This window comes from Fundulus heteroclitus, chromosome 8 (assembly GCF_011125445.2).
Source record: "Fundulus heteroclitus isolate FHET01 chromosome 8, MU-UCD_Fhet_4.1, whole genome shotgun sequence".
Lineage (NCBI taxonomy): Eukaryota > Metazoa > Chordata > Actinopteri > Cyprinodontiformes > Fundulidae > Fundulus > Fundulus heteroclitus.
Window position 1 is genome coordinate 16,319,501 of NC_046368.1, and position 12,710 is coordinate 16,332,210.

The following is a 12,710-nucleotide window of genomic DNA, read 5'->3' on the forward strand; positions in this document are numbered from 1 at the left end:
TGCCAGGATGTTTTGGTTAGAGCGCGTACACTCGTGCGTGTGTGTGTGTGTGTGTGTGTGTGTGTGTGTGTGTGTGTGTGTGTGTGAGTGCTTTCAAGAACCTTCTGGTCTGTATTACCGCAGCGAGTGCCAGCTCCTCGGATCATGACGATCTCTTTGGCTGAAAGCTTTTCCAAAGCGGAGAACCGAGACCGGTGAGACCCGGTTATAGAGGAAACAATGAGGAGATATGAGCATTTTCCTATGTCATAGTTCACACAGTTTTTTGGGCTGGAGGGTATATTATCATTGGGCTTGCCGGGGTTTCCCTTCTCCTGCCATAAAGCATCCAGAAAGCCAAAAAAACTCTCTGATCTCAGATATAAACAATTTGATGGAGGGGGGTTTGCTCACAAACAACGTGCGTGCTCCCCAAAGGTGTGTTTGTGCTCTCACGTGTGTGTTTGGGCGCACCTTTTCAGAGCTGCAACTTCTGCACACTGTCAAAAGTAATGCTCTTGGACTGTTGGTGGCGGGGCCCTAAATGGAAACAGGTTGGTTTGTGGTTTGCATTCCTGCACATGAGGCACTGTGATGAGACACCGTGTGAACGTTTCGGCCCCCTTTTTTCTTTTTTGCGGTTTCGAAGAGTTGAAGATCGTACAGGCGTGGGTTTGCTTTATCAAGCACAGGCGAGGCCGGGGGGTGAGGGGTGGGGGGGTTGTGGCAGAAAGAAGGTGGAAAATAAAGCACAATGGGATGAAACGCAGGGCTTTAAACCTTTCATGTGTCTTATGCTGTCATCTGCAAACAATAAAGCCGCAAAAACAAGTAGTTTTCATTATTCTTTGGAAGCGTAGCCGTACAAGGACTTGTGAAAAGAGTGAGCAGACAGTAACGGAGGGAAGCTGCCTTCTCCAGGGTGGCTTCCCGTCTCGCTTCTTCTGAACGTGGTCATTTGAGGTGAAGGAGCCTCAAACTGACGCAGGGGAAAACAGACGCATAATTGCACATTTCCACCGCGGGTGCAGCTTGACGTTGGGGGTTTTACTCTGTGCTTTAGTTATCATTTCGGGTTGCCGCTCTTTTTTTTTTTTTTTGGGACCAAATGGTGGATTTGTAGAAAAATAAACAACATGGTGACGCTGTCATGCAGTCTTTACTTAGATCTGTGAGAGTGTGGCATTTCTTTCAAATCTAAGGAAAATGTTTGAAGGAAAAAAACAGAGACAATGTCATTGAGAAGCGTCTTTATTACAATTATTTTAACTAAAATCAGTCCACAACAGCAATGCTTGTGAATTTTTGGATTATTATATATTTTTTTTACACTGATTGATCCATCCTGGATGAGCTTTGGGCCTCTCTGATGGAGCCGCGGCTTGTTCAGATGAATTTAACTCGATGAAATGCCGCAAATCGTATCCTCCTCGAATCCAGCCGGTCTCATTTCCAAACTCAGGTGCTCCAAGTGGGATTCCCAGGCCAGCCTAACCAATGTGCAGACTACTGTACAACCACTACTTCCTGAACAGGTAGTCTGAACACTGGGCAGGCGGGCTGGGCGGCTCGGGATGCTGCGAGGAAGCTTCAGCGTCCCGGACGGATACTTACTGCAAAGCCAAATTGAGACTGGTCCGGATTTTGCCGCCTGTGAACAGGGTGAATGGGGTGGGGGGGGGTCTGACAGGGAGGTTGGAGGAGGAGGAGGAGGAGGAGGAAGAGGAGGAGGAAGGGGTTAGACAGAGGTGATGGCCACTGACTGGCAGATTTAGTGACATTCCCTCCGGTTTCCCGCTGTGAAAAGCAGCATTCCACGTCGGCCTCTCAGGAGGAAAGACAAGCTGCAGAAAGGCTGTACAAACATATCAGCTATCCAAAAGCAAAACAATGAACACAGCTGATGTACGCACGGAACAAAAATATCAATTATATTTGGATATTATCACTCGGAATTACAGTTTTAAACTAAGACAAAGATTTTTCTTTGGTTAAATGTTGAAATATGAGAGTCATCTCTCATAATTCCTAGTCGGCGAGTAATTCACTTTAGGCCGTTTAGCCCAAATTTGTGAAGCCTCGTTCGTTCAGCTCCAGGCCAAGATGACAAAAATAAAAAAAAAACACACTAACGTTACCGTTTCTGACTCTTACGCTCGCATTCGGGTAAGAACTTCTGTGGTCGGCTGAGATCTTGCTAAGCTTCTCCCGCTGAAACATCGGAGTAACTACGCTCGTGTCTCCACTGGAAAAAAAAAATCTCTTGAAGATGGAATACCTGCAACTTCTCGATCTCCTTCCTCTCCATTCGGATCTTCGTCTCGATTGTTTTCTTCGTCTCTTCCGGTTGAGCCAGCCTTTTTGTCGCTCAGCTTCCCACGTCCTCGCGTTCGACGCTACAACGGCGCCTAAAAACGCCGCCGTCCAAGGGAGAAGGAGAAGCGAGGTGGAGGAAAGGAAAAGGAAAAGGGAAGGTTGCTCCTGCAGCGAAGGAAGGTGGTGGACCGGCCGGAGGGTTTCGACGTGGCAGAGGGACTGGCCTGCCGAGTTCCTGCTTCCAGAGGCAGAAGGAGAAAAGGAGTGAGGGAGAGAGGAGATATGGAGGAGAAAAGAGGAGGAGCTCCCTGGCCCCCCATTTTTCCCCTTTTCCTCCACTCTTCCTTCTGTCTCCACTCCCTCCGTCTGCAACCCCCTCACCTCTCTCTCTCTCTCTCTCTCTCTCTCTCTAACTCTCTCTCTCTCTCTTTCTTTTTTTATTTTTTTCTTTCTTCGCTGGTTTATGGGGAGAAAGTGGCAGGTCAAAGGTGAACAGGAAGTGAGATGCATTCATTTGGAGTGTGCGTTGTAAAGTTTGGGGAAGGGAGTGCAGGGTTTGCGGCAGAAGGGAGGCAACTTTATAGTGCGGGCAGCATGACTGCACTTGGAGACCTACATATGTGTTTTTATTTTTAATCCTTATTGTACATTAGAGCACCACACACACATATATATACGTTGCGTTTTATTTTTGACATTTGATTGATGGATGTGTGTAGAGTCGTGGGGCTGAATGAGAGCAGAGGCTCCGCAGTCTTTGTAGTGAGGGCAGGAATGTCGGCGTTTTCTTGGCAAGCGGGAGGGAGCCTTGTAATAACTCCAGATGTGCAGCCCTGTGGTCTCCATCTCACTCTTGCTCCCTCTGTTTTTACTTCTAAAGCTGATTTCCTCTCCCTGTTCGACTGGAATAAAGAGCCCTTTATGCGGCTCTCCAGCCGGACTGGTGGGTTGATTGGGGGCGGGGGGCTGAGGGGGGGGTGTACTGGTTTCAAGGGCTGACATACTAGTGGTAAATCAGAACCAGAGCAAGGGATGCTGAAGGGAGAGGAGTGTTGGGGCACCTTCACCTTCCTTTGTTTCACCCGTCGCCCCCGGTCTTACTTCTACCTGAGGTTTCTGAACCCGAAACCCAAGCAGTCCCCAGAAGCAGAGGGAATAAAAGCGGGATGCAGTGATTGCAATAGAGCAATAGAGAGGGTGTGAATGATAGAAATCAGGCCTTTCGAAGGAGATTAAAGCCGGTTCGCTCGCTGCAGCCGAGTTCAGGGTTTGGGGACTGGAAAGAGTGAATTTATTGGGAATGAAGGGAGGAGTTCTGCGGTCGCAGCAACATTGTTTCCACTGTGTGGATGACCAGGCAAGAGCGGCTTCCTTCGCCGAGCCTCAGTCGACATCAGCAGGAGAAGTTTGAGAAGCAAATCGCTGGATTCTGTGAAAACCCCTCAGGCTTCTGACATGAAGCCGTTTAGACAGTGACGTGCGAAAGTATTCATAGCCTTTTCACATTATGATCACAAACTTCAACACGTTTTTTACCAGGGTTTTATATAATGGACCAACAAAAAGCGCTCAGTTGTGAAGTGGAAGGTTAGAAATTCCGGGTTTTCAAATGTTTTACTGATTAAAAACCTGAAAGGTTTGTTGCACATTTGTATTATTCCCCCTCGACTTCGGTACCACTAAATAAAATCCAGTTCAACCAGCTGCCCTCGCCTAATTGATGTGGATTTACTGAGTCCCAGTTTTAGTTTTCCACAAGCCTTGTGGGGCACACAGGAAACACATGGAAGAACGTGTTCTGTTCATATGAAACCAGGACAATAGCCGTGACCACATCATGCTGTGGGGATGGGACTCTTTAATGGAGACAGGGAAGCTGGTTCGAGTTGATGGATGGATCTAAATACAAGGCAAGATGTGCATTTATTTAAGATGAATGAGGACCCATAGCGCAGCGTTAGAGAACTACAGCAAAGATTTGCTTATTGCTTTCACAAACTCTCCAAAATAGTCACTGCATGCTATTTACATACAAGCTGGTGCTTTTGGAGGCATCCTTTAACAGAGGTTGAGAAATCCGGCTTCAGAAATCCGTCTTCAGAAAGTTAAGGCCTTTCCTGGTTTCCTGGTTTACTTCATCCTCTTCAGTTAACTGGAGGATTTTAGTCCCTGTGTATGCTGGGGTAACCTGGCAAGCCAGAACTGATAACGTTCTGCAGCACCATCCAAAGTGTGGATGGTGCTGCATGTTTTTTACAAGATGAAGCAAAACAGATCAAATCAGGGATGTATGCCCATCAGGGACTGAGGAAATATTTTGCATTTCTAAAGTAAATAATCACGACTGGCTGTTCTTGAGTACATTTGTTCGTAGAAGAAGAAAGAAAAGCAAGAACGCCAATTCGACCGTTCTGGCAGCGCTTGGCTTATTTCAGCGAACATTTACACAAAACGCCAAGACATAATTATTTACATTTTAGGTAAGAAGAAATGGTCCCTGGATGTTTAGAGGAAGCCTTTTTATAAATGATATTCCTGCTATAGCAACATTTTTAAAGTTGATTTCATTTGACCTTTCAATAGAAATCCATATTTACCAATACTGTACAGTATGTCGGGGGAAACATGTCTACTGCCTGACCTATTTGGAGAGAAAAAAAGAAAAGAAGAGAGCCGTCACTTGAATGTTTTGAATAGCTGTTATTATGTTAGAAGTTCGGAAAACCTGATTTTTGTTAGGGGATGTATTTTGTGACATTTCAGCATATAACGTTCAGTCCTTTGTTCAGATATTAGTTGATTAGTATTCTAGCTTACATAATGCACAGGATTTTACACCTTGCTTTGGTTGCAGGCTTTTCCATGATTTTAAGAATGACGTACTCTTGGATCCCAACCCTTTGACATAAGTGAGACATTTTTTCTGCTCATAAATGCAGTTTTTACGACACTGGATTTACTGTAAATGCATAAGGTCAAGAAGAAGAAAAGTCCCAATCCTCAGTTAAAACTGTCAGCCATTGGATAAATCAAGAATAAACTCTCAATTTAAATATATATAAATATATATATTCACATTTTTTTTAGCTAAAATAACACTTTAAAGCTAAACTATCATGCAGGTCTCTCTCTTAAACTTCATTAGCTCCTTCTTCTTCATGTTTCAGGCTCTATTCCAGTAAATCTGAAAGGCATGCAAGGACTCTAATAAGGAGCAAGTCGAGTGAAGCCTTTGCTAAAAATGCCGCACCATGAAAACCATGTGTGCCTTCAAAGCTTGTTTGCATTTTAGGCTCAGGTTTGGCTTACACATGTGGATGTTTTCCTTAAGTACGTTCAGGCCTTAGGTTTAGCTCAGATCAGAAAGTTGCACTTTTTCACATTTAGACGTCTGCATATTTTCACATTTTTTTGTTCCATTTTGCAAATTAACTTTCGATGAGCTGTAGCAACCAGGTAAATATCAAATTGGAAGAAGAAAACCATACATTAGTTTAATCCCTTTTTAAGAAGCGGGTGGAAAAAAAACAAAACAATGAAACGTTGAAACCATGATTTCGTTCCAATCACCGTGAACAGAAACTAATAAACAGCAAAAAAAAAAAAAAAAAATGATGACGTATAGCAGAGCAGATTCCTTAAAAAACACAATTATTTTTCAGTGCACACAAAAAGAAAACATTAATAAAAAACACATGTTGAAGAGGAAAAGGTTAAAAGGTATTAAAACCATAAATAAATAGAATGAAAAACATTTTCCTGCAAATTTTTACATTTTATCCCTATTTGTTTTTTTTCTAAAACCACGCCCCACAGACCCCCACCGTACTTCCCATTTGTGCATTTGTGTAAACTAGGAGACGCTCCACATTTGCCATTCTTCATTTTGACAGAGTAATATAAATACAGGAACCTCCAACGGTGTGATTACGGGACTTTCTGAAAGCGACTATAAATATTCCTCAGATTTCCTGCCACCACGGAACAGTGAAAGTCTTGGTGTGAGCTTTTGTCCACCGGTGAAACGAGTAACACCCCCAAAACGCTGATTGAACGCCCGGTCTCCGTCAAACACACATGTGGCGAGAGTCGCAACTTGTTTCCACGCCGGTGGTTTCAGGTTTTCGTCTGTTTCTTTGCGCTTTGGCGGGTCAGATGTGAGTGATCGCACGTCCTGATCAGCCTGGAAAAGTCTGGAATTTGGTTCAAGCATTTCCCATGTCTGGTAGAGAGTGGAAAAAGAAAGCAGAATATTAGTTTTTTCCAGACTTCATTTTCTATCCCCCTTCCTTCCTTCCTTCCTTCCTTCCTTCCTTCCTTCCTTCCTTCCTTACAGCTCCGTATGTAAATCCCGACCAGTGTCTGCTTTGAATTCCCAGAAGTTTTTGTTTCCCCATGTTGTATAAATGCCTTAAGAAGACTAGATCAAGTTAAATTAAGTTTGGAAAAGTCAGAAGATTTCCCTTGGATCCTTACCAATAAATCTGACGTTTTTTTTTTTATTATTTTTACTCGGACTTGCTGCAGGAAAGGGAAGAACCTCTGATTAACTGCTTTGCAATGAGCCGCTAAACCAGGGGTGTCAAACATACGGCCCGCGGGCCGGTTCCGACCCGCCGAACAATTTAGTCCGGCCTGGTGGCTAAATGCATTATCATTATTAAAAAAAAATGTTTTTTGAGAATTATTATTATTTTTTTCCCAGTGTCCTGTCTGGCAATGTGGCAATACGAATTGTTGTCTTAATGCCAAAAAGAGCTCAACAGATTTGACTTTCACAAGTGGAGCAGAACTGCTTTTGCCATAGTGCTCCGCTTGATTTATGAATGTGAATAGTTTTATTATGATTCATGCGTGGAATATCTCAAACGATATGGACACTACAATGGGAAAGTAGGAGAGGAAAGGAAGAAGAAGAAGAACAAAATAAAAGGTGAAAGAAAGAGGAGATAAAAGGAAGAGAATGATAAAACAATTATTGAAAAAAAAAACATGTACATTGTTTAATTGAAAATATGCAGTTCCTATATTGTCCACGAGGGGCGCTGTGTTTTAATCAGCAGATGGTAGCACTGAGCTTCAGATGCGGAAAATTGATTTTAAATAATTTCTTAATTTTTATCTATTTGATGTATTTTGTCATGCAGGACAGTGTTTTTAAGTTCCAAAAAATGTGAATAAATGCTTTTCATCATTGTACAATCACTGTGATCAGTTCCTATGCATAATGCACAAGTAAATGTTTAACTGAGTAAAAGTATTGTTGAAATTGCACATAGTTTTCTTAAAAACGCTGAGGTTATTCATAATATATTGTGTAAAAGTGAAATTCATTTAATATAAAAACCAACAACAAGTCCACTTTTATTAGTTCTATTTAATCTTGCAATGAGTTTACTCGTGTGGCCCTCTTGAGATCAGATTAAGCTGAATGCGGCCCCTAAACCAAAATGAGTTTGACACCCCTGCGCTAAACAGCAACAAGCACTGACCTGTTAGGTTGTGTTCAGCCGCTGGACATCGGGCTTCCTGTCCTAATGTAGGAGTTTGCTCTTATTTGCGCTCGTCCTCACAGGACGAGCCGAGAAACACACACACAGTGAGGAGAGACCGGGACAGTGAGAGCATTGCATCCAAAAACTCAGTCCATCGTGTCTGGGAATTCAGTGTTGTTGTTCTCGGGGACTCTGGACCCTGTAGCTGGCAGAGCCGTGAGGAGGACTCTGCTCTGTTATCAGGTAACACTTTATTATAATTTATGAACTATTAGAGAGTGTGTGGACACTGGCGCGCCGCCCAAGGTGATTTGTTAGAAGGGTTTGTTGCTCAAACCCTGCAAGCCTGATGAGTCATAAACAGCTGCAAGTTTTTACGCATGGACCTGAAATAGCTCCGTTTTTAACAGTTTCCCACTGGACGTCTCTGCGTTCGGCTTTTCTGTTCCTGATTTAAATGCCGTGAACATGTGGTCTTACTTTAAATAAAGCCCAAACTGCATTAAGACTAATTAGGTTTTTCCTCAGATGTTCCCTCTGCGCTTTCTCACAGCTCCAGTCGCTGTGTTTGATTTCTGATTTTTGTGTTTAGTCTTCATCATATTTGTAAAGTTTTTTTAGTAGTGATTTTTGTTCCCCCCTTCCACCACCAGTTCAGCAAAAACAGGTTTATTAACCTAACTTTCCTCGTGGATCCACACTATGGAGGAACAACAGAACTGCCCCCTTTATGTTACATTTTTTCTTTTCTTTTTTCTGGGGGAGACTGAACTCAATGGGGGCAATGGCAGAAGAATGGAGGGAAAGGAAAAACGGAGGGAGGTGAGGAGGAGGGTTGTGAAAATTGCCGTTGGCTGCCACCCAGGGCCCGGTCTTTGTGGTAATGAAGGGTTAGAGGCAGCGTTATTGCTCCCAGATGCCGCGCGGCTCCTCCGCATCGCTTTGATGAACGGCCCGAGTCACCAGGACTTTTCTATCAAACTCCCGTCGACGCACACGTGACCGCACGCGCGCACGCGGACACACGCAGGACACGCACCCTCCCCCTTAAAACAACGCGGAGGCTTTTAAACCGGGGGGCCTTCTCAGGTTTTTACCGACCAATCAGCGTCCCCCGTTTGGTCGATTTGCTGCGGGATGTGTAAGGTCACCGGGGCAGGCGTGCATGTGATCGTGTGCGATTTAACGTTTCGAAACGCTCGAGCCTCTCAGATTAAATCTTTTTTTTTTTAATGGCCAGCAAACAGGGCGAAAGGCATGTATGAATGCAGGAGGGAACTTCCTCTGGCGGTTCTCTTTTTTTACTCCCTGACACAACAAATACGTGGAAAGTGTACTTTGTTCGCAAACTATGAAGCGCCTTGGCCCGGGGGCGCGTTCGAAGGTGCAGGGCAAAGGAAAAGAAAAGAAAAGAAAAGAAAACATCAACCCAAAATGGAAAAGGAGCTGCAAAACTAACAAGATTTAGCCAGGCGTGTATAGATGAGCATTAGAGCATTGATGAAATAAGCAGCCCGAGAGGCCTTAGGTAACACTTTGGGAGCTGCAGAGATCCGCTGCTCAGGTAGCTGTCCACAGATCGTAGAGATGTTGAAAGGAAGCCATGGAGAGAGGCCCCAAAATGCAGTCTGACGGCAGCGAAATTCAACAAGGTTCTCCTTTTCGACGAAGCTGTGGTTAAACTTACGGCCTTCGTGCAAAGCTTTTACGCTTGGCTGGAAAAAAAATAAGACATGCTTGGACGCACTGCGGTGGCAGCATCATGCTGTGAGGATCGGCAGAGACAAGGAGGCTGGTCAGAGTTAATAGGAAAAGCCATCAGGAGCTGCTAAAGACTAACCTGACTCCGCCAGATGGATTTGTTCCGCGTATCCATCTGGAAACCTTCCGTTGAAGTAATTTTGGGAAGGGGCGAAAATACTGGTTAGCTGATTGGCCTATGTTGGTGATAGACGGGCCAAATAAACCAATCAGATCAACGAAGCATATGACGTACTAACAGCGACGATGAAAACACAACCACAAGCTCTTGCCGAAAGCAGTCGGGAGAAGAGCAAAAACATCTTTTCCTCTGAGAAAAGCCTCCAGAGCAGTGTTTTGCTCTTCTTTCAGTGAAGAAATACTCTGTAATTCCGATAAAACTTGCTCGATAGCCACGCTAACGCTAGTTTCATCGGCTGAAGCCGCCCTGTTCTTTAGACTGAACTGTCGCGCTTCTCATTGCGTCACACCTCAACCCGCCTCAAAGCCAACGCTGATTGGACGTTCGTTTGGTGAACGGCTCCAAATTTTCTTTAACGGAGAGTAGCCAGACTGATCTGCGAGTGAAACCTTGAAAGCTGGCGAGATCAGGATGGTCTCACGAGGCTAGCTAGAGACGGCGCTAAATACAAAGCCTGGCCTGAATGGTTTAGGTCAAGGTGCATTCGTGTGACAGAACCTCATACTCCTTACCGGTGCGTTTAGGTTTGTATCCCATGGCTCCGTGTGTGAGAGTGTTTAATGTCTGAAAGCTGTACCCTTGGCCCCTCGTGCTGACTGGCTGTACGGCAGCATATGGGAAAGCACTCAGTCTGCATCCCTAAACACACACTGGCAAAAGCCTCTGGAAATTGTGCTGATTGGAAGAAAAGGGATAGTCAGGCGTTGCAAATACAGACATGACCCATGCAGACGCCTCTTAAAACCGACTTCAAGACTTCAGGCCCGTAACACCTATCAAAACGTCCGGGGCGACCGTTGCTGTTTTACGCCTCTGCTTCGGCTCACTTTACTCCCCCCCCCCCCCATCATCTAGACAGTCGGTAGTCCTCCGGCCTTCCTCCTCCTTCCTGCTTTTCCAGTTCTCCTGACTGAATTTACTGGCCAGAGGGAAGGAAAATGCACAAAGCGGTTCCAAGGCTGCTCACTCCCCAGGAGAGGGGGAAAGCCAGAGAGCGAGGGGAACGAGGGAGCTGAAAAGAAAATAAGAAAGGAAAAAAGAAAAGAAAAAAAGAAAAACGAGGAAGGCCAAGATGGAGAAATGCTGAACCAAAAGAAATAAAAGAGGAGGGAGAATGGGTGGGGGGGGGGGGGGGTGGTGGGGAGTGCTATAAATGATGATGTCAGCATTCAGCAGTCTGGGGCGACTGCTTGTTTTGTTTAGTTTTTCTTATTTTTGTGTGTGTGTGTGTGTGTGTGTGTGTGTGTGTGTGTGTGTGTGTGTGTGTGTGTGTGTGTGTGTGGTAGACACCCCTGAGTACTGGCGCTGCCAAATGCTTCTGTGTTTATATGCGTTCATGTGTGTCTGTGGAGATTTTTACATGCATTGAGGGGATATGACCATTTGGCTGCACAGGTCATAAATCCTTTGATGAAGGAGTTTGGTCTCACGTGAAATCCCCTGTGTCTTCCTCCTCTGACACACACACACACACACACACACACACACACACACACACACACACACACACACACACACACACACACACACGGTTAGGCAGGGCACGCCTGCGGTAACCCTTCCAGATGGTTTTAAGGTTAGTTGGAGACTACTATAAGAGGAGCGACGTATGCGTGTGCATTGAGGGCCCTCTTTTAGAAACTCTGTCACTCTGACTTATTTTTAGGGTGCAATTTTGATAATTCTTACTTTACTGTGTACAGTAAAACACTCAAACTTTCCAACAATAGACCCCGAGGAGTGCAACCACAATATTTGTGAGAGAGAGAGAGAGAGAGAGAGCCGGCATGTCTCCGACTGAGGGGACCAGCTTTGAGGTTCCCTCCCTGATACGTAAATAGTTGGGCGTTTGTATGCCACAGAGTTTGTGTGCAGATTTACAAGTACAAGAGATTTCCACGTCTGTGTGTTTGTGTGTGTGTGTGTATGTATATACACACACACACACACACACACACACACACACACACACACACACACACACACACACACACACATATATATATATATATATATATATATATATATATATATATATATATATATATATATATACACATATAAACCAGCGACTCCTTTGTGTTTTCTCTTCCATGTCACCAAACTGGGATACTTCAAATGCTTTTTAAAAAAAAATATAATTTCTAGATCTTTTGCTTCTGTATATTTCAAAAACGAATCATGCAATTTAAATTTCGTCGTCCTTAAACAGCCTTAACACTTCAATCTCCACTTGTCTAACATTGCAGCTTTCAACCTCCTTTTGTCACACTTGAACTCCTCTCCGTTCTTGGAGCGTCTCTCTTTTCCTCACCAAAGTGCCCCTCTCTCGCCCCCTGCAGGAGAAGGAGAAGAAGTACATGCTTCCCGTGGACAACCTGAAGCTGCGGGATGTGGAGAAGGGCTTCATGTCCAGCAAGCACATTTTTGCCCTCTTCAACACCGAACAGAGGTGCTGTTACCCACACATGGCCCTTACAAAGTGCTTGATTTCTTATGTAAACAAATGTTCATGAAGGCAACAGGGGACGCCTGCAGTCAACAGTTGCCGCTGACTTTTCTTTAAAAAAGTGTCCATGTCTGGTTTATTCTACGTTTTGCGTGTAATAGAGCCTCTTTCAGTGTGCAAACATTGAATTGAATTAACTGAACTTGGCACACAAAAAATATAACAATTTGTGCTTGGCTGATCATTTCTCTGTTGTAACATTGAGTCCAGGCTATAAGTCTTAACACCATTGGAATATTTACCGTCGTGTAGTCCCACATCTGGGGGACAGCAGAGTGGGCTGTGACCATGAAAAACACACCAGATCCACTCTGCCAATGCCAAAACATCTTATTCTACTATTGACTCTTGGTCAAATCTCATCCTGATGTGTCTCTCTGTATTAAGATTACCTCCAGTGATGGTAAATGTTTTTTTTACAGCGAAGGAGATGCCACCCCGCTCTATCACACTGCCTCCCCCAGCAGCT

At 44.5% G+C, this 12,710-nt stretch overlaps 1 protein-coding gene across 12 annotated transcripts in view; it reads left to right on the forward strand.

Annotated features, from left to right (window-relative positions):
* dnm1a (dynamin 1a) overlaps positions 1-12,710 on the forward strand; it is a 67,066-nt gene that overhangs the window by 42,346 nt on the left and 12,010 nt on the right. For all 12 annotated transcript variants that reach the window (XM_036140206.1, XM_036140205.1, XM_012874506.3 and 9 more), the window contains one exon: positions 12,075-12,184. In XM_036140206.1, the coding sequence (XP_035996099.1) occupies positions 12,075-12,184 (110 nt within the window). The remainder of the gene's footprint in view (positions 1-12,074; positions 12,185-12,710) is intronic.